This window comes from Hyperoodon ampullatus (genome assembly GCF_949752795.1).
Source record: "Hyperoodon ampullatus genome assembly, chromosome: 5".
Lineage (NCBI taxonomy): Eukaryota > Metazoa > Chordata > Mammalia > Artiodactyla > Ziphiidae > Hyperoodon > Hyperoodon ampullatus.
The window spans coordinates 50,815,059-50,834,174 of record NC_136918.1 but is presented as its reverse complement, the minus strand read 5'-3'; the positions used below and the strand labels follow the sequence as shown (position 1 = coordinate 50,834,174).

Sequence of the window (19,116 nt, the reverse complement as noted above, 5' to 3'; positions counted from 1 at the left end):
ATGGTCATCATTTGTATAATTATAAAAAGTCAGTGTTTCCCAGATTCATGGTAATTTCTACTCTCACTTGATTAATATGCATCCTTTGGCCAGCTGATCTCACTTTGTCACTCCTTCTCCTTGATCAGCTCATTCTTCAGGAGGAATCAGGTTTAGGAGAAAAGGACAATATGTAGTGATGCTCACCCGTGTGACCCGGTAACTCTCGGCTCACTCTCACATTTCCCTCTCTGGTTTTCAAGTTATATATAGAGCAGATGTTGTCCAGTCCTCCACAAGCAACATAATTACCAGAGGGAGCATAAGCACAGGTCATCACCCAGGAGGACCTCAAAGGAATAGCATGCATCTATAGGACAAATACAACACAAAAACTAAGTACAAAAACTAAATCAAGAGTACAAAAACAGTCATTAATTTTTCAAACCTATTTACAATGAAGCAAATATTACTGCAATTTAAATGTACTTTAAAAATAGGCCAGGGCTTCCCTGGTGGCGCAGTGGTTGAGAGTCCGCCTGCCAATGCAGGGGACACGGGCTCGTGCCCCGGTCCAGGAAGATCCCACATGCCGCGGAGCGGCTGGACCCGTGAGCCATGGCCACAGAGCCTATGCGTTCGGAGCCTGTGCTCCGCAACGGGAGAGGCCACAACAGTGAGAGGCCCGCGTACCACAAAAAAAATAATAATAGGGCCTCCCTGGTGGCGCAGTGGTTGAGAGTCCGCCTGCTGATGCAGGGGATACGGGTTCGTGCCCCGGTCTGGGAGGATCCCATATGCCGCGGAGCGGCTGGGCCCGTGAGCCATGGCCGCTGAGCCTGCGCGTCCGGAGCCTGTGCTCCGCAACGGGAGAGGCCACAACAGTGAGAGGCCCGCGTACCGCAAAAAAAAAAAAAAAAAAAAAAAAAAAAAAAAAAAAAAAATAATAATAATAAAATAAAATACTAATGCACACTGAAATGCCTGTTATATTTTCTGTATTATTATCAAATCATTTGGATTTAAGTGCTCTTTTCAGAAAGTATTCTTTTAAGAAGAACAAGGACATAGGACATTTCAACACTAACAGAGCCATTTGAAATATTAAGTGTAAATGTTAAAGACCTTAATAAAATTTTTTGTTTTTGCATTAGTGCTCAAAAGATGAATTTCCTCTAACATAACACTGAATAATACAAGTACTGGAGTTGAACAGAATGGTTCTTCCACAAAGAACTATGACCTTCTAATAACACATATTCTGGGCTCGAATTCAAACAATGGTAATAGTTTGCACTGATCTACTCATACCATTGTATGATGCCTTATTACCCAACACCAAGCATTTGCAGGTCAGGTAGCAAAGTTTAATGTGAATGGGAACATAAAGGCTAAGTGGCCCATACACAGAATCAACACATTGTGGGATTACTATGCTCTCACATAACCTAAAAGAATATTTTTCTGTTTTAGGAAAATATAGTTGAAAGACACACTCAATTCTGATTGATACAGAAAAACTATTATATTACAAATGTGTCTTAGCTAGCTTTAAATTCTCAACCAGGCTGAAGTTACTGTTTATTTCACAAAATAGTACTTCTAAATCTTTACTAGAAACAGTGGTATAAGTGCACACAGAATCTAGAAGTATTTGACTTGTGAGCATTTTCCTGGAGCTTCTTCATGATCACTCAACACCTCTATGTGAGGGGTTCCTTCCAGTGGACATATTAAGAGGACCCACTGGCTTTTACCACCAAGGGATCTAAACAAGTTGTAATTTGCCTCCAATCTACTGTATCTTCTGAGCAGTCCAGAAACACAAATCAATGCCTAGTGTGGACCAAAGAAAACATGCTAGCTTATCCACAACTAAAAATAAAAATTGCAGGGTCGGGCTTCCCTGGTGGCGCAGTGGTTGGGAGTCCGCCTGCCGATGCAGGGGACGCGGGTTCGTGCCCCGGTCCGGGAGGATCCCGTGTGCCGCGGAGCGGCTGGGCCCGTGAGCCATGGCCGCTGGGCCTGCGCGTCCGGAGCCTGTGCTCCGCGGCGGGAGAGGCCACAACAGTGAGAGGCCCGCGTACAGCAAAAAAAAAAAAAAAAAAAATTGCAGGGTCACTGTCACATTAGGAAATGGGACCTTTTAAAAAAAATCATTTATATGTAAAACTGATGCACACTGTCTTCTAATATTCAAGTATGAAATATGGGACTCAAGACACACTGAACTATATATTCCTGTAGTTGTCCTTGGGAATAAAAAAAAAGGTTAAATATTAAAAGCAAACACTAGGTCTAAAGAAAGGATCTAAGTTAAAATTAACGGAGTAATTTTATCCTGGAAAGAAATTAAAGCTTGAAGTAATAGAATAAAGGAAAGAATTGGTGGACATCAAACCAAATAAAAGGTTATATAAGAGGATGATTAAGAAACTCTACCTTATTTGTTGTATAGCTATCCCAAATAATTAATTTTCCATCTTGGGAAGCACTGACTAGTAGCCTAGAGGAACAAACACAGAAATAATGTGACACTTAGAGGAAAAAAGTAGTTTAAGTTAGTTATGCATTGCATTAATGTAGAACAGTTCAGAAAAGACAAAAATAATTTTTCGAATTAAAAACTTGATACGAGAAAATATTCTCACAACTTAAAAAATATATATTCTGCATGCCAAAAAAATTTCAACATTAAATTTTTTTAGACATTTTACTAAAAATGTCTCTGGTTATAACAACTTTTTCATGGTAACAACATTCTAGTTCTTATTCAAGATTCTGCTGACTGGTTTAGTATGTACTGACTTAAATATAATGACAGTAGAGTACATATAAGCCTACGAACCATGTTTCATTCAATCTAAAAATATCAATTGAGAGCCTGTGAATGCAAGGCAGTGTTATGGATATAATACAGGCTATACCGCCTACCCTGGGGCCCTCCATCATCTGGTGGGGATAAGACATTTAATAAAATAAATTAGGTAAATGAAAATAGTCAGAGGAGTGGTATAAAATAAAGGCCATAGGAAAACAAATGAGGGACAAATAAGTGCTAACTGGGTTACTCAAGTAGTCTTGCAAAAGAAAACAAGTCTTGAAAAAATGGAATTTCGAAAGCTAAAGATAGAGAAATCTGTGTTCTATGAGGAGGGTATGTTCCATGGCAAGAGGTGGAAAAATACAACAGGTGTTTCAGGAATTGTGAATTGCCCAGTTACACAGAGTTTGTAAGAAATGGGAAAAACAGTTTAGAAAAGGGGACTGGGCTTAAACTACAGAAAGCTCTGTTTGCCAGGCTAAATATGAAATCTTGACTAAGTTACCTGCCACTGAATTTGTTTTGTTTTGGAATTTTATTTTTCACTATGGTATAAAATTCAAAAACTACAAAAGGATAGATATACAGTGAAAAGAATCACCTTCCTGTCCCTATCACCCTTCACTGTAGGTAAATAACATCAGGTTCTTACATAGCAATTACTGTAAGTTTTATGAAAGGGAAGATCTAACCACAGGGTATGGGATGGAACCTAAAGTTCTTCAAAAATCAGTTGGCATCATCAGCATTGAGTTGAGAAGGACATTAAGTTACAAGTTGATAATCAGAATGGGTAGAAAGACAATGTGAGATAGGTTCTGTTGACACTTTTGGTTCTCTATTGAGATTAATAGTCTTGAGAAAACTATAAGAAAGTAAGAACCATTAACATTGTTTCAAGTGATTGTATTTCGAGTTACACATTTGCTATCTCAATAGGTAGATTACTTCTTAAACTTCTTTAAGAAAAAGAATAAAACATTTGGCCTAGTTTTATGTCAGTTGCCAGTTATATAATTTTATTTATTCCCTCTTAAGAGGCACAAGTTCTATATTACTGTATTCAAGTATCTTATTTAAATCAAGATGTGCCAGGCATTAGCAACAGGTAGCAACATTTTTAGGTTCTCCTGGAAGAAGAGGAAAAATATGCAACTTCTATTAAAAAGTAATTTTTTAGTTAAGACTTTTTCCCAATTAGGTGAACCAAATCAAAGGAACAAGTCAACCACTAGGGAAGCAGTGCCAGATACTCTGAAAAAAGCACAGGCCACACTGTAACCCTATGAACAAAGTAAATCATCATGACCAACCACACAACTGCAACCAGATGGTGGCTCTGTGTGTGTGTGTGTGTGTGTGTGTGTGTTCAATACACACACACTTGTATGATGGGGTTAGGGGAATAAAAGATGTATTCAACAAAAATGTCATTGTTTTATGTAATTCCATCCTTTGTGAATTTAGGTAATAAATAATTACGGCAATATCTGGTAACTTGTACATAGCAATATTCAACAAATATTTCCTTATTAACTGAAATTTCAATGTTAATACACAATAAAGCTGCCTTGGCATGTTAAAAAAAAAAAACAAAGTATAATACCCCACTGCAAAGAAAAGAAATCCTAAACGCTTTCCCTAAATCATTTGATAAAGGATATTTCTGAGAGGTAAATCTGTTTTCCATATTAAAGGTTTCTAAACTTTTAAAGTATCAATGAGTATTTTTATTAAAAGCAAAGCGTTCACATTAGATGCATTTTCTGCAAATACTTCATAGATATAGGTTGTTTCTAAAAAGAAAATGCAAATGATGACTCAACAAAAATAATTCTGCACACAGTCTGAAAATGGCAGGTACAAACCTCGAATCATATCCCCAGTGCATAGCATAGATTTTAGCTAGGTGACCCCTCAGTGTACGTCTTGTTCGCATTTGTATTCGACCCACGGAATCCATATTTGACGTGATCTATAGGAAGTGACGAGAATGTCATTCTTTACCTTAGACATAGCTCAGAAAATAAAGTAGAAACAATTAATAGGCAAAAAAGCAGACATAAAACAAATTTATAGCTATTGAAGGTATTTTAATACAAATAATTCCTAGAGTCATTATAGGATTAATATGTTGTTCAAGAAAAAGTATGATTTATTTGCACACCTTCCAGTGAGAACATCTTCTGTAGACTATTAAGTAAAAAGAACAGACATACCTTCCAACCTTAGTAAAAAAACAGCCACAAATAAAAATCTAATAGCAGATGATCAAATAGTAAAACATTTCTAATTTTAACTATCTAAAGAAAGCCAATTTTATATTTAAACAACACATAAAATATCTCCTTAATAAAAATTATCAATATTAATTAAACTAATGAAACCTTCCTAATAGTTTACATAAGAAAAAAGATCTTAACCAGGGCATATCAAAAGAATCAGAAGCTACCTAAAAAGAAACACATACTATATGAATGTACATATTTTTATTGTATTTTTTCGCAGACTTCCATTTTAACAGGTATGCTTTAAAAAGCACTTCTACCAGCATCTGACAAATTACAAAGTGTTTTTAAATAGAGATCTCATTTCTTTCAATTAAACACTAATAAAGAGAATCTGAACATCATTTGCATCAGTATCAAGCAGTTTCATGGGAATTAATAAAATGAATTGAGGAAAAATAAAAACTTTACCTGAACAAGCGTGGCATCATTACATGCTTTTCTAGCATCCTGAAGTAAAGAAACATAATTATACATTTAGATATGGAAATCCCTAGATATGATTTAAAATAATATTTTCATTGGAAATATAGATTTGAAATATACTTCTTACTGTACCACACAATCTTTATTTTTAAAGGTTTAATGAGATAAAATTCACATAACATAAAATTAACCATTTTAATCATTTTAAGGTGTGTAGTTGGGTTGGTTAGCATATTTACAATGCTGTGCAACCATCACCATTACCTAATTCCAGAACATTTCCATCACTCCATAAAGAAACCCTATACCTTCCAATTCCCTCTTCCCCCATCCCCAGGTGATCACTAATTTACTTTCCAATGGATCGCTCATTCTGGACATTGCATACAAATGGAATCATACAATATATGACCTTTTTGTGTCTGGCTTCTTTCACTTAGAGTAATGTTTTCAAGGTTCATTCAGTTGTAGCATGTGTCAGTATTTCATTTCTTTTTATGGCTGAGTAATATTCCACTGTATAAAAATATAACATTTGGTTTATCCATTAATTAATATGATGGACATTTATGCTGTTTCTACTTTTTGGTTTTATGATTAATGATGCTTTGAACATACATTTTCAATTCCCCTGGGTATATACCTAAAAGTGGAATTGGTGGGTGATATGGCAACTATGTTTAACATTTTAAGAAACTGTCAAATGGTTTTTCACAGTAGGTGCACCACTTTACATACCCACAAGGAATGTATGAGGGTTCCAATTTCTTCATGTCCTCACCAACACTGTTCTTGTCTTTTTCAAAAAAATTATTACAGCTATCTTAGTGGATGTCAAGTGGCATCTTAGTGTGGTTTTGATTTGCATTTCCCTAATGATTAGTGATGCTAAGCATCTTTTCATGTGGAGTGTCTTTACATGTGCTTATTAGCCATTTGTTTATCTTCTTTGGAGAAATGTCTATCAACTTCTTTGCTCATTTTTAAATTGGGTTATGTGTTTATTGTTGAATTATAGGAGTTCTTTATATATTCTGGATAGTAGACCCTTATCAGATTATGATTTGCAAATATTTTCTCCCATTCTGTAGGTTGAGTTTTCACTTTCTTGATAGTTTCCTCTGACACACAAGTTTTTATAGTTTTGATGAAGACCAATTTGTCTATTTATCTATTTTTTTCTTTCTTGCTTGAGCTTTAGTGTCATATTAAACTGTTGCCTAATTCAAGGTCACAGAGATTAACAAATAGGCTTACTTCTAAAAATTCTACACTTTTAGCTGTTATATTTAGGTGCCATTTTGAGTTAATTTTTATATATGGTATGAGGTAGGAGCCCAAACTCATTCTTTTATATGTGGATATCTAGCTGTCCCAGCAATATTTGTTGAAAAGACTATTCTTTCCCTATTGAATTGTCTTATTACCCCTGCTAAAAAATCAATTGGCCATAGATATATGGCTTTATATATAGACACACAATTCTATTCTATTGCACAAATATACTTTTGGTTTATGGTTAAAAGATTTTTAATTGCATTCCCCAAATAAACTGAACTAGACTGATTTAATAAGCCCATCATATTCAGAGTTATATTTGTTAATAAGCTTCACCAAAAAGCAAGAGTTCTGAGTTCCCTTCTATTTGTTCTGGCAACTAGAAATTGAGGTGATGGGAAGAATATTTACAGTATAACCCAAGTCATTTCAGAAATATTTTTAAAAATACATAGTATTTGAATACTGGACAGCTACATGTAAGAGAATGAAATTAGAACATTCTCTAATACCATATACAAAAATAAACTCAAAATGGATTAAAGACCTAAATGTAAGACCAGAAACCATAAAACTCCTAGAAGAAAACATAGGCAGACACTCTTTTACATAAACTGTACCAATATTTTTTTGGCTATGTCTCCTAAAGCAAAGGAAATAAAAGCAAAAATAAACAAATGGAATCTAATTAAACTTAAAATCTTTGCACAGCAAAGGAAACCATCAACAAAATGAAAAGAAAGTTAGACAAAATAAGACAGCAGAGAACTATGTTCCAGACAAAGGAACAAGATAAAACCCGAGAAGAACAACTAAGTGAAGTGGAGATGGGCAATCTGCTTGAAAAAGAATTCAGAGAAATGATAGTAAAGATGATCCAAGATCTTGGAAAAAGAATAGAGGCACAGACTGAGAAGATATAAGAAATGTTTAAAAAGAGCTAGAAGATTTAAAGAACAAAGAGATGAACAATACAATAACTGAAGTGAACAATACACTAAAAGGAATCAATAGCAGAATTAATGAAGCAGAAGAACGAATAAGTGAGCTGGAAGACAGATTGGTGGAAATCACTGCTGCAAAACAGAACAAAGGAAAAAAAGAATGAAAAGAAATGAGGACAGTCCAAGAGACCTCTGGGACAACATTAAATGCACCAACATTTGCATTATAGGGGTCCCAGAAGGAGAAGAGAGTGAAAGGAACAGAGAGTCCCATACAGGATAAACCCAAGGAGGAACATGCCAAGATACATATTAATCAAACTGATAAAAATTAAAGACAAAGAGAAAATATTAAAAGCAACAAGGGAAAAGCAACAGACAACAAACAAAGGAATCCCCATATGGTTGTCAGCTGATTTTTCAGCAGAAGCTCCACAGGCCAGAAGGAAGTGGCACAATATATTTAAAGTGATGAAAGGGAAAAACCTACAAGCAAGAAGACTCTACCCAGCAAGGCTCTCGTTCAGATTTGGCAGAGAAATCAAAAGCTTTACAGATAACCAAAAACTAAGAGAATTCAACACCACCAAACCAGCTTTACAACAAATGTTAAAGGAACATCTCTAGACAGAAAAGAAAAGGCCAGAACTAGAAACAAGAGAATTACAAAAAGGAATGCTCACCAGTAAAGGCAAACATAGAGTAAAGGTAGAAAATCATCCCCAAACAAATATGATATCAAAACCAGCAATCATGAGGAGAATGCAAATGCAGGATATTTGAAATATATTTGAAATGAAAAGACCAGCAAATCAAAACAATCTTGTATATATACAGACTGCTATATCAAAACCTCATGAGAACTGCAAAGTGAAAGTCTACAATAGATACACACACAAAAAAAGAAAAAGCAATCCAAACACAAGACTAAAGATAGTCATCAAATCACAGGAGGACCAAAGGGGAAGAAAAAAGACCTACCAAAACAAATCCTAGGGCTTCCCTGGTGGCGCAGTGGTTGAGAGTCCGCCTGCCGATGCAGGGGACACGGGTTCGTGCCCCGGTCCGGGAAGATCCCACATGCCGCGGAGCGGCTGGGCCCGTGAGCCATGGCCACTGAGCCTGCGCGTCCGGAGCCTGTGCTCCGCAACGGGAGAGGCCACAACAGTGAGAGGCCCGCGTACCGCAAAAAAAAAAAAAAAAAAAAAACAAATCCTAAACAATTAACAAAATGGCAATAAGAACAAACATATTGATAATTACCTTAAATGTAAATGGATTAAATGCTCCAACCAAAAGACACAGACTGGCTGAACGGATGCAAAAACAAGACCTGTACATATGCTATCTACAAGAGACCTACTTCAGATCTAGGGACACATACAGACTGAAAGTGAGGGGATGTAAAAAGGTATTCCATGAAAAGAGAAATCAAAAGAAAGCCGGAGTACCAATACTCATATCAAACAAATTAGACTTTTTTTTAAAATCGAAGTAGAGTTGATTTACAATGTTGTGCCAATCTTTGCTGTACAGCCAAGTTGACTCAGTTTTACACATATATACTTTTTTAAAAATATTCTTTTCCATTTTGGTTTATCCCAGGAGACTGGATATAGTTCCCCATGCTATACAATAGGACCTTGTTGTTTAACCATTCTAAATGTAATAGTTTGCACCTACCAACTCCAAATTCCCAGTCCATCCCTCTCTCTCCCCCCTCCCCCTTGGCAACCACAAGTCTGATCTCTGTGTCACAAGTCTGATGTCTCTCTCTGCGAATCTGGTTCTGTTTCGCAAATAGGTTCATTTGTGCCATATTTTAGATTCCACATATAAGTGATATCATATGGTATTTGTCTTTCTCTTTCTGACTTACTTTGCCTGTGTGCCACAACTAGAGAGCCCACGCACTGCAACTACTGAGCCCATGTGTTCTGGATCCTGTGCACCACAACTAGAGAGAAGCCTGCACGCTGCAACGAAGAGCCTGTGGACCACAACAAAAGATCCCACATGCCGCAACTAAGACCCTGCAGTGGAAGGGCAGAGTCTTAACCACTGGACCACCAGGGAAGTCCTCCTTATATTTTCTTTCTTCTCTGATTGCCATGGCTAGGACTTACAAAACCATGTTGAATAAAAGTGGTGAGAGTGGACATTCTTGTTCCTGATGTTAGAGAAAATGCTTTCAGCTTTTCACCATTAAGTATGATGTTTGCTGTGGGTTTGTCATATATGGTCTTTATTATGTTGGTAGGTTCCCTCTATGCCCACTTTCTGGGGAGTTTTTTTTTTTTATCATAAATGGGTGTTGAATTGCATCAAAAGCTTTTTCTGCATCTACTGAGATGATCATATGGTGTTTATTCTTCAGTTTCTTAATGTGGTGTATCACACTGATTGATTTGTGGATATTGAAAAATCCTTGCATCCTTGGAATAAATCCCACTTGATCATGGTGTATGATCCTTTTAATGTATATTGGATCTGGCTTGCTAGTATTTTGTTGAGGATTTTTGCATTTATGTTCATCAGTGATACTGGCCTGTAATTTTCTTTTTTTTGTGGTATCTTTGTCTGGTTTTGGTATCAGGGTGATGGTGGCCACATAGAATGAGATTGGGAGTGTTCCTTCCTCTGAAATTTTTTGGAATAGTTTCAGAAGGATAAGTGTTAACTCTTCTCTAAATGTTTGATAGAATTTGCCTGCGAAGCCATCTGGTCCTGGACTTTTGTTTGTTGGAGGTTTTTTAATCACAGTTTCAATTTCAGTACTTGTGATTCTGCTGTTCATATTTTCTATTTCTTCCTGGCTCAGTCTTGGGAGATTGTACGTTTTTAAATATCTGTCCATTTCTTCTAGGTTGTCCATTTTATTGGCATAGAGTTGCTTGTAGTAGTCTCTCATGATCCTTTGTATTTCTGTGGTGTCTGTTGTAACTTCTCCTTTTCATTTCTGATTTTATTGATTTGAGCCCTCTCCCTTTTTTCTTGATGACTCTGGCTAAAGCTTTATCAAGTTTGTTTATGTTTTCAAAGAAGCAGCTTTTGGGGCTTCCCTGGTGGTGCAGTGGCTGGGAGTCCGCCTGCCGATGCAGGGGACACGGGTTCGTGCCCCGGTCCGGGAAGATCCCACATGCCGCACACGGAGCGGCTACGCCCGTGAGCCATGGCCGCTGAGCCTGTGCATCCGGAGCCTGTGCTCCGCAACAGGAGAGGCCACAACAGTGAGAGGCCCGCGTACCTACCGCAAAAAAAAAAAAAAAAAAAAAAAAAAAAAAAAAAAAAAGAAGCAGCTTTTGGTTGAGACAAATATTGTATGATATCACTTAGATGTGGAATCTAAAGAATAAAACAAACTAGTGAATACAACAAAAAAGAAAAAGACTTACAGATATAGAGAGCAAACTACTGGTTACCAGTGGGAAGAGGGAAGAGGGAGGGGCAAGATAGGCTTAGGAAATTAAGAGGTATAAACTACTACGTATAAAATAAATAAGCTATAAGGACATACTGCACAACACAGGGAATATAGCCAATATTTTATAATACCTATAAATGGAATATAACCTTTAAAAATTATGAATCACGGGCTTCCCTGGTGGCGCAGTGGTTGAGAGTCTGCCTGCCAATGCAGGGGACACGGGTTCGTGCCCCGGTCTGGGAGGATCCCACATGCCGTGGAGCGGCTAGGCCCGTGAGCCATTGCCGCTGAGCCTGCGCGTCCGGAGCCTGTGCTCTGCAACGGGAGAGGCCACAACAGTGAGAGACCCGTGTACCACAAAAAAAAAAAAAAAAAAAAAAAAAAAAAAAAAAAAAAAAATTATGAATCACTATGTTGTACATCTGAAACTTATATAATATTGTACAACTATACCTCAATTAAAATTTAATTTAAAAATAACATTTCTTTAAAATACTTTGCAAGTATACTGTATACAGGTGCTATTAGAAATAAAATACTTTTGATCTAACATGATAAAAAGATACAGTATGTCAGGAAAATAATTTTTTATATAATGAGTTATATTTTTATATTAAAAGCAAATTTCCTACATGTAATCAGGTGTTTTTGCCTAAGTATTATAGGGTAGCCTTTCAAAAAGACCTTAAATTTTTACACAAACTGAAGAGAATTATTAAACGGAAGATAGTGAAACAAAAATTAATGTAACAAAATAAGTAACGGCAAGCAAAGAACATGTTTAATAAGCAACAAAATGTTTTAAATCAAGTTTATCAGTTAATGATAAATTTAGAGGATTCATATACATGGGAAGCACAATTAATTCTTCCTACTAGATTTGTTCCAATTTTTCCCCCCAAAGGTTAGGGTAGTGTTGTCTTCAACTCTGTTCTTCCCCAGTGTGCTGTGCACGCTTCTGTGCAGAGAGACACACACGATATGTTGAATTACTGTCCCCAAAGGACAACCTGTTCCATTCAGCCAAGGGATGCCTGCCACCGTCTGCAACAAAGGCTGGATAAGTATGCAATCTTTTTGGCGGCCTTTTCAACCTATTTATAAGCACTTAGAATATTTCTATGTAAGGGTGTTCATAAGTAGTTACACAAACATATGATTTGATTCTCTCATTCTCAGATTGTGGGTTTAGAAACCTCATTTGGCAAGGAATAATTTAGCCCACTTTCCTACAATGAAAAGAATTTCCAGAAACGACAGTGACAGCCTGAGCCATGTCCAAAAATGCTGGAGTAGAAGACAATTCTATAAAAAGAGCTCTCTGATTTTAAGCTTTATGAAAATGAACTATCACTGTTTAGATCATCTTTCTTAATTCAGTCATTCAATAAAAAGAGTCTGTTGCACACTGTGTCAGGTACTATGCTAGGCACCATGGATAGAGCAGTAGACAAACCAAAAATCCCTGCCCTCATAGAGCTTACCTTAATATTAACAACACAATTAAAACACTGCAAGTTAAAATTACTGAACTTATGAACACTTTTATCCATTATAAAACTGAATATAAGAGAATCAGTCCCAATTAACAGCTGAATTCTTTATTGCCCACCTTAAGAAATAAAGCTCTGATATTAATATCTTTGTGCAAAATAAAAGTGGTGTTTCTCACTCCAAATCAAACAAGTAACAATTACAAAAGACAATCTACATTTTCTCTATTTCTGTTTTTTTAATTTAAAATGAATTATAATCAATGCTACTCCAATATAAAATAAAATAAACTTTTTAAAGGAAACATGTATTGCACCAAATAGCATACATTTCTATTATGTCATGTGTTATACCATAGTTAAATATATAGTTAAATTATATTTCTGGAATTAAGGGGGAAAAAATGAAAGAAGGAAGAAATGGTCTTTAAATATAGCATGACATGATGAAACTGATGGTATTTTACATACACGTGGTTACTTGAAATCATGGAAGATGATTCAGTGAGCAACTATGCCCCTGACATTCTGCTTGGATGCTGGTGAGATACAAAGATAATTAAAACACAGAATTTCCCAGCCAAGTACAGGTAGTAAAGACAAATGTGCACAAGGAACTATAATATCAGGTGGGCTGTAATCAGCCTTGTAACACAAATCCAAAGGGCTGTACAAGTAAGGAACTGCCACTTACTGGCATTGATCTAAATCCTTTACATGTCATTTTGTTTACTCCTCTCCGCAAACCTATATAGTGGGCAAAGACATTAAGCATTCAAAAAAAGCTGTAAACATGTCCTGGCCACAAAATAATTAAAAGATGGAATCCATGTCCCTTCCACCAGGCAATGCTGCCTTCCAACAAAAGAATAAGAAATCCAAGTGCAGGACTCTGGGAGGCTTTTTAGAGGAAGACTAGGATTCAATGAATAGAAGTCCCAGGAACAAAATTAGAGCAGAGGTAGTATAATTCCACGCAAAGGAAACGATTTGAAAAAAGGCAACAAAGTGGAAAAGAGCAATGCATGTTCAGGGAACGACAACCAGATTCATGTGGCTATAGCACAGGCTACAGAGCCAGATCTTAGCAGACATGATGGGGAGGCAGGGCCACAGGGGTACCTATGGCACAGGCTCTGGAACCAAAATAAACCTGGCTTGAGTCCTGATCTACCACTTCATAGTTATGTTACCTTCGCCAGTTACTTAATCTCACTGAGGCTCAGTCTCCTCAGCTACGAAGTAACACCATCTACCTCATAGGGTTGCTACAAGCATTAAATGAGATCAGCACATGACCAAGTGATTGGCCAGTCACTCCAGACAAGAACACCACAAAAAATGAAAATTGCAGGCCAATATCCCTGATGAACATAGATTCAAAAATCCTCAAGAAAATATTAACAAACAGAATTCAACACATCAAAAGGATCGTACACCATGATCAAGTGGGATTTATTCAAGGGATGCAAGTATGGTTCAACACCCACAAATGAATCAATGTGATACACCACATTAACAAAATGAAGGATGAATATCATAAAATCACCTCAACAGATGCAGAAAAAGCTTTTGACAAAATTCAATATCCAATATCGATTTATGATAAAAACTCTCAACAAAGTGGATATAGAGGGAATGTACCTCAACATGATAAAGGCCATATATGACATATATAACATACTCAATGGTGAAAAGCTGAAAGCTTTCCCTCTAAGATCAGGAGCAAGGCAAGGATGCCCATGCTTGCCACTTTGATTCAGCATAGTATTGGAAGTCCTAGCCAGAGTGATTAGGCAAAGAAAAGAAATAAAATAAATAAAGGGCATCCAAATATGATAGGAAGAAGTAAAACTATTGCTACTTGCAGATGACATGATATTATATACAAAAACCACTAAGGACTCCATCAAAACTGAGAACTAGTAAGTGAATTTGGTAAAGTTGCAGGATACAAAATAAATATACAGAAATCAACTGCATTTCTATACACTAATAAAGAACTATCACAAAGAGAAATTAAGAAAACAATCCAATTTACAATTGCATCAAAAAGGATAAATTACCTAGAAATAAATTTAACCAAGAAGGTGAAAGACCTGTACACTGAAAACTAAGACACTGATGAAAGAAACTGAAGATGACACAAATAAATGAAAAGATATTCTGTGCTTACAGACTGGAAGAGTACTGTTAAAATGTCCCTACTACCCCAAACAATCTACAGATTCGATGCAATCTCTATCAAAATCCAAATAACATTTTCCATAGAAATAAAACAAACAATACTAAAATTTGTATAAAACCAGAAAAGACCCCAAATAGCCAAATCAAGCTTGAGAAAGAAGAACAAAGTTGGAGGCATCACATGCCCTGATTTCAAGCTATATTACAAAGCTATAGTAATTAAGACAGTATGATATTTGCACAAAAACAGATACATAGATCAATGGAACAGAACAGATAGCAGAGAAATACATCCACACATATATGATCAATTAATTTACAACAAAGGAGCCAAGAATACAAAACGGGGAAAAGACAGTCTCTTCAATAAGTGGTGTTGGGAAAACTGAACAGCTACATGCAAAAGAATGAAACTGGACCACTATCTTACATAATACACAAAAATTAACTCAAAATGGATCAAAGACATGAATGCAAGATCTGAAATCATAAAACTCCTGGAAGAAAACATATTCAGTAAGCTCCCTGACATCAGTCTTCGTGATGATTTTTTGGATTTGACCACAAAAGCAAAGATAACAAAAGCAAAAATAAACAAGTGGGACTACATTAAACTAAAAAGCTTCTGACAGCAAAGAAAACCATCAATAAAATGAAAAGTCAACCTACTGAATGGGAGAAATATTTGCAAATCGTATATGTGATAAGGGATTAATATCCACAACATATAAAGAACTCATAGAGCTCAACAGAAAAATAAAACAAATAATCTGATTTTTAAAATGGGCAGAAGAGGACTTCCCTGGTGGCGCAGTGGTTAAGAATCTGCCTGCCAATGCAGGAGACACGGGTTTGAGCCCTGGTCCGGGAAGATCCCACATGCCACGGAGCAACTAAGCCTGTGTGCCACAACTACTGAGCCTGTGCTCTAGAGCCCGAGAGCCACAACTACTGCAGCCCGCATGCCTAGAGCCTGTACTCCGCAACAAAGAGAAGCCACTGCAGTGAGAGGCCCGCACACCGCAACAGAGCAGCCCCCACTCTCCACAACTAGAGAAAGCCTGCACACAGCAATGAAGACCCAACGTAGCCAAAAAATAAAATAATAAAAATAAATAAAATGGGCAGAGGGTCTGACTGGCATTTTTCCAGAGGAGACATACAGATGGCCAACAGGTACATGAAAATGTGTTCAACATCACTAATCATCAAGGAAATGCAAATAAAAACCACAATGAGAGAGCAACTCACATCTGTCAGAATGGCTATCATCAAAAAGAGAAGATTGGGCTTCCCTGGTGGCGCAGTGGTTGAGAGTCCGCCTGCCGATGCAGGGGACACGGGTTCGTGCCCCGGTCTGGGAAGATCCCACATGCCGCGGAGCGGTTGGGCCTGTGAGCCATGGCCGTTGAGCCTGCGCGTCCGGAGCCTGTGCTCCGCAATGGGAGAGGCCACAACAGTGAGAGGCCCACGTACAGCAAAAAAAAAAAAAAAAAGAGAAGACATAGGGGGCTTCCCTGGTGGCACAGTGGTTGAGAGTCTGCCTGCCGATGCAGGGGACAGGGGTTTGTGCCCCGGTCCGGGAGGATCCCACATGCTGCGGAGCAGCTGGGCCTGTGAGCCATGGCCACTGAGCCTGTGCGTCTGGAGCCTGTGCTCCGCAACGGGAGAGGCCACAACAGTGAGAGGCCCACGTACAGCAAAAAAAAAAAAAAAAAAAAAAAAAGAGACAGAGAAGAAATAGCAAGTGTTGACGAGGATGTGGAGAAAAGGGAACACTGGGCACTGATGGTGGGACTGCAAATTGGTGCAGCCATTATGGAAAACAGTATGTAGGTTCCTCAAAAATTAAAAAAAGAACCACCGTATGATCCAACAGTTCCACTTCTGGGTATTTATCTAAAGAAAACAAAAACCCTAACTCAAAAAGATATATGCACCCCCATGTTCACTGCAGCATTATTTATAATAATCAAGATATGGAAACAACCTAAGTATCTGTTGACAGATGAAAGGATAAGAAAATGTGAGATACACACACACACACACACACACATACATACACACAATGGAATACTATTCAGCCATAAAAAAGACTACCTTGCCATTTGTGGTGACAACATGGATGGACCTTGAGGGCATTACACTAAGAGAAATATGTCAGACAGAGAAAGACAAATACCACATAATCTCACTTATATGTGCAAGCTAAAGAAAGACAAAAAACAAAAAACCAAGCTTACAGATACAGAGAAAAGATTTTTAAAAATGAGACGGCCATGTGACCAATGTGCTTGGCCAATCAGTCATTCCTGCTCAGCATCTGGAGCAAGTGACACAAAGTAGAGATGGTGGAGAATCCATTCTGGTGGTGGTAGCAACATCTAACTCAGAGATTAGCTTATGAAGCCTTCTCTAATCATCCCAGAAAAAATAAATCCCTCCTTTGTTTTGACAGGTTTGTTCAGACACCTAAGGTATCCACTCAGAGTTCTCATTCACATTTAAATCACTAACTTCCTTGAATTCCTGGTGATCAGAATGATTATGATTTTAATCCGCTCAGAACCAACATTTTTCTGCTGAGTGTTCTTCCCCCATCCCTCGATTTTCCTGTTCCTTTCCTCTCTTTCCTGTAATATCTTTGCATAGATCCTATGATTGTTCCTTTTTTCTTATTCTTCACTTTTAAATTAGATAAGTAATTCTGAAATCGCTACTGCAAAAGATTCATACTGGAGAGATCACAGCAGTGTTCCAAGTTACTAATAACTTGGATTCTCCATGCTTCGTTATGAAGTTTTTCATTTATATTTGTAAGTTGTTTAGCTCTTAATTTTCCCTGTGAAAAGAAGTAGGCAGCAGCAGGCTATTCACAATTCAGTCTCTCCTCTACCTTCTCACCAAGAGGCTTCCTAAAAGACAGCATGTCTATATCCTTTCATGTTTATTTCTGCCCTCCTTGATATTTCTCAGTCCAGGGAAGCATATGTTTTCACTGTTCCAAAAGAAAGGAATGATGTTGTCCCTGAGGGAATATGAGATTTACAGCCACAGAAACCCTCTCTCAGAGCCTTTCCACACCCTAACATTTGACAACTTTTCCCCCACTCTATTAGGTTTTGAAGTTCTAAGTGTCTTTAATTTTGTTAAAGATGAAGCTTGTAATTTGTTCCTTATGCTCTTTACTGTTTTGAATTGATTTCCAAGAGTAAAGATGACAGACATCTTCATGATGCCACCAATAATTTTTAATGTTTTTCTGCAATCTAATGGTTTAGAGATTAATTTTCTAATAGATTACATTATGTGATATTATGTAACATTATGATATTACATTATGCCTCATCATACCAAAAATCAAACTACGATTCCAGGTGTGTGAGTAGAAGAGAATTATGATGTCAGCAGAGATTACATGTACACTATTAACTTCTTAGGGACACAGGGGCCGTTGGTCCACATAGGTATTTGTTAGGAATGATTTTTGGAGAGTTCTTCAGAGGCATGATAAAAACAAATCGACCATTTCTCACCTTACAAATTATTTAATATATGTAGACTGATAAACTAATGCACAAATTTTGTTCATCGCTGGTATTACATAAAAATGTTAAAATTTCAAAATGAAAAAGTTTGCTCTTACCTGGATCTGATTCCGCAGCTGCTCGGCTTCTTGCCTCAACTGTTCCAGCTCACTCATCCTTGAATTTGTTTACCTCAGAAACTAACAAATGAAAGTCACTATTCAAAAAGAAAGAGAGACAGACTGACTCAGTTCCCCATTTACATATTAATCTGCTTTTTAAATACTGACATGTAACTTCCTTTTGGTCCCTCTGAAACTCAAGTGAGATAATTATTACTGGAACTTAAAACTGCTTAGTAAATATAGACCTAGATTATTTACTAAAGGACTTTATGGAGGAATGGGATCAGAGGAAGGAAGAGACAGCTTGAGTTGTAGTATTCAAGACTTAATTATAGAGAATCAGTACTAGAATGGAGTCCAGGGAGAAATACTTTACAACAGTTTCAAGGGCACCAGTAGACATCCACACTTGGATGCCTAACAGACACCTCAACTTATTTCAAAATTGAACCCCACACCACCCTTAAGTCTTCCCCATCTCTGTAAATGGCAATTCCATCCTTCCAACTGTTTAAACCAAAAACCTGGGAGTCATCCTTAACGGCTCTGTTCTGTTTCTTTCATACCCTACATCTAATCCATCAGCAAATCATGTCAGGCATTCCTTCAAAACATATC

The 19,116-nt window shown here is 37.2% G+C and overlaps 1 protein-coding gene across 1 annotated transcript in view; it reads right to left on the bottom strand.

Annotated features, from left to right (window-relative positions):
* The window catches only part of GNB4 (G protein subunit beta 4), a gene marked incomplete at both ends in the record, with an annotated part of 28,635 nt that extends 10,086 nt beyond the window's left edge, over positions 1-18,549 (bottom strand). The window contains 5 exons of the mRNA XM_079705632.1: positions 187-349; positions 2,422-2,485; positions 4,672-4,778; positions 5,503-5,541; positions 18,493-18,549. Of these exons, the coding sequence (XP_079561758.1) occupies positions 187-349; positions 2,422-2,485; positions 4,672-4,778; positions 5,503-5,541; positions 18,493-18,549 (430 nt within the window). The remainder of the gene's footprint in view (positions 1-186; positions 350-2,421; positions 2,486-4,671; positions 4,779-5,502; positions 5,542-18,492) is intronic.
* Between the last annotated feature and the right edge of the window lie 567 nt (positions 18,550-19,116).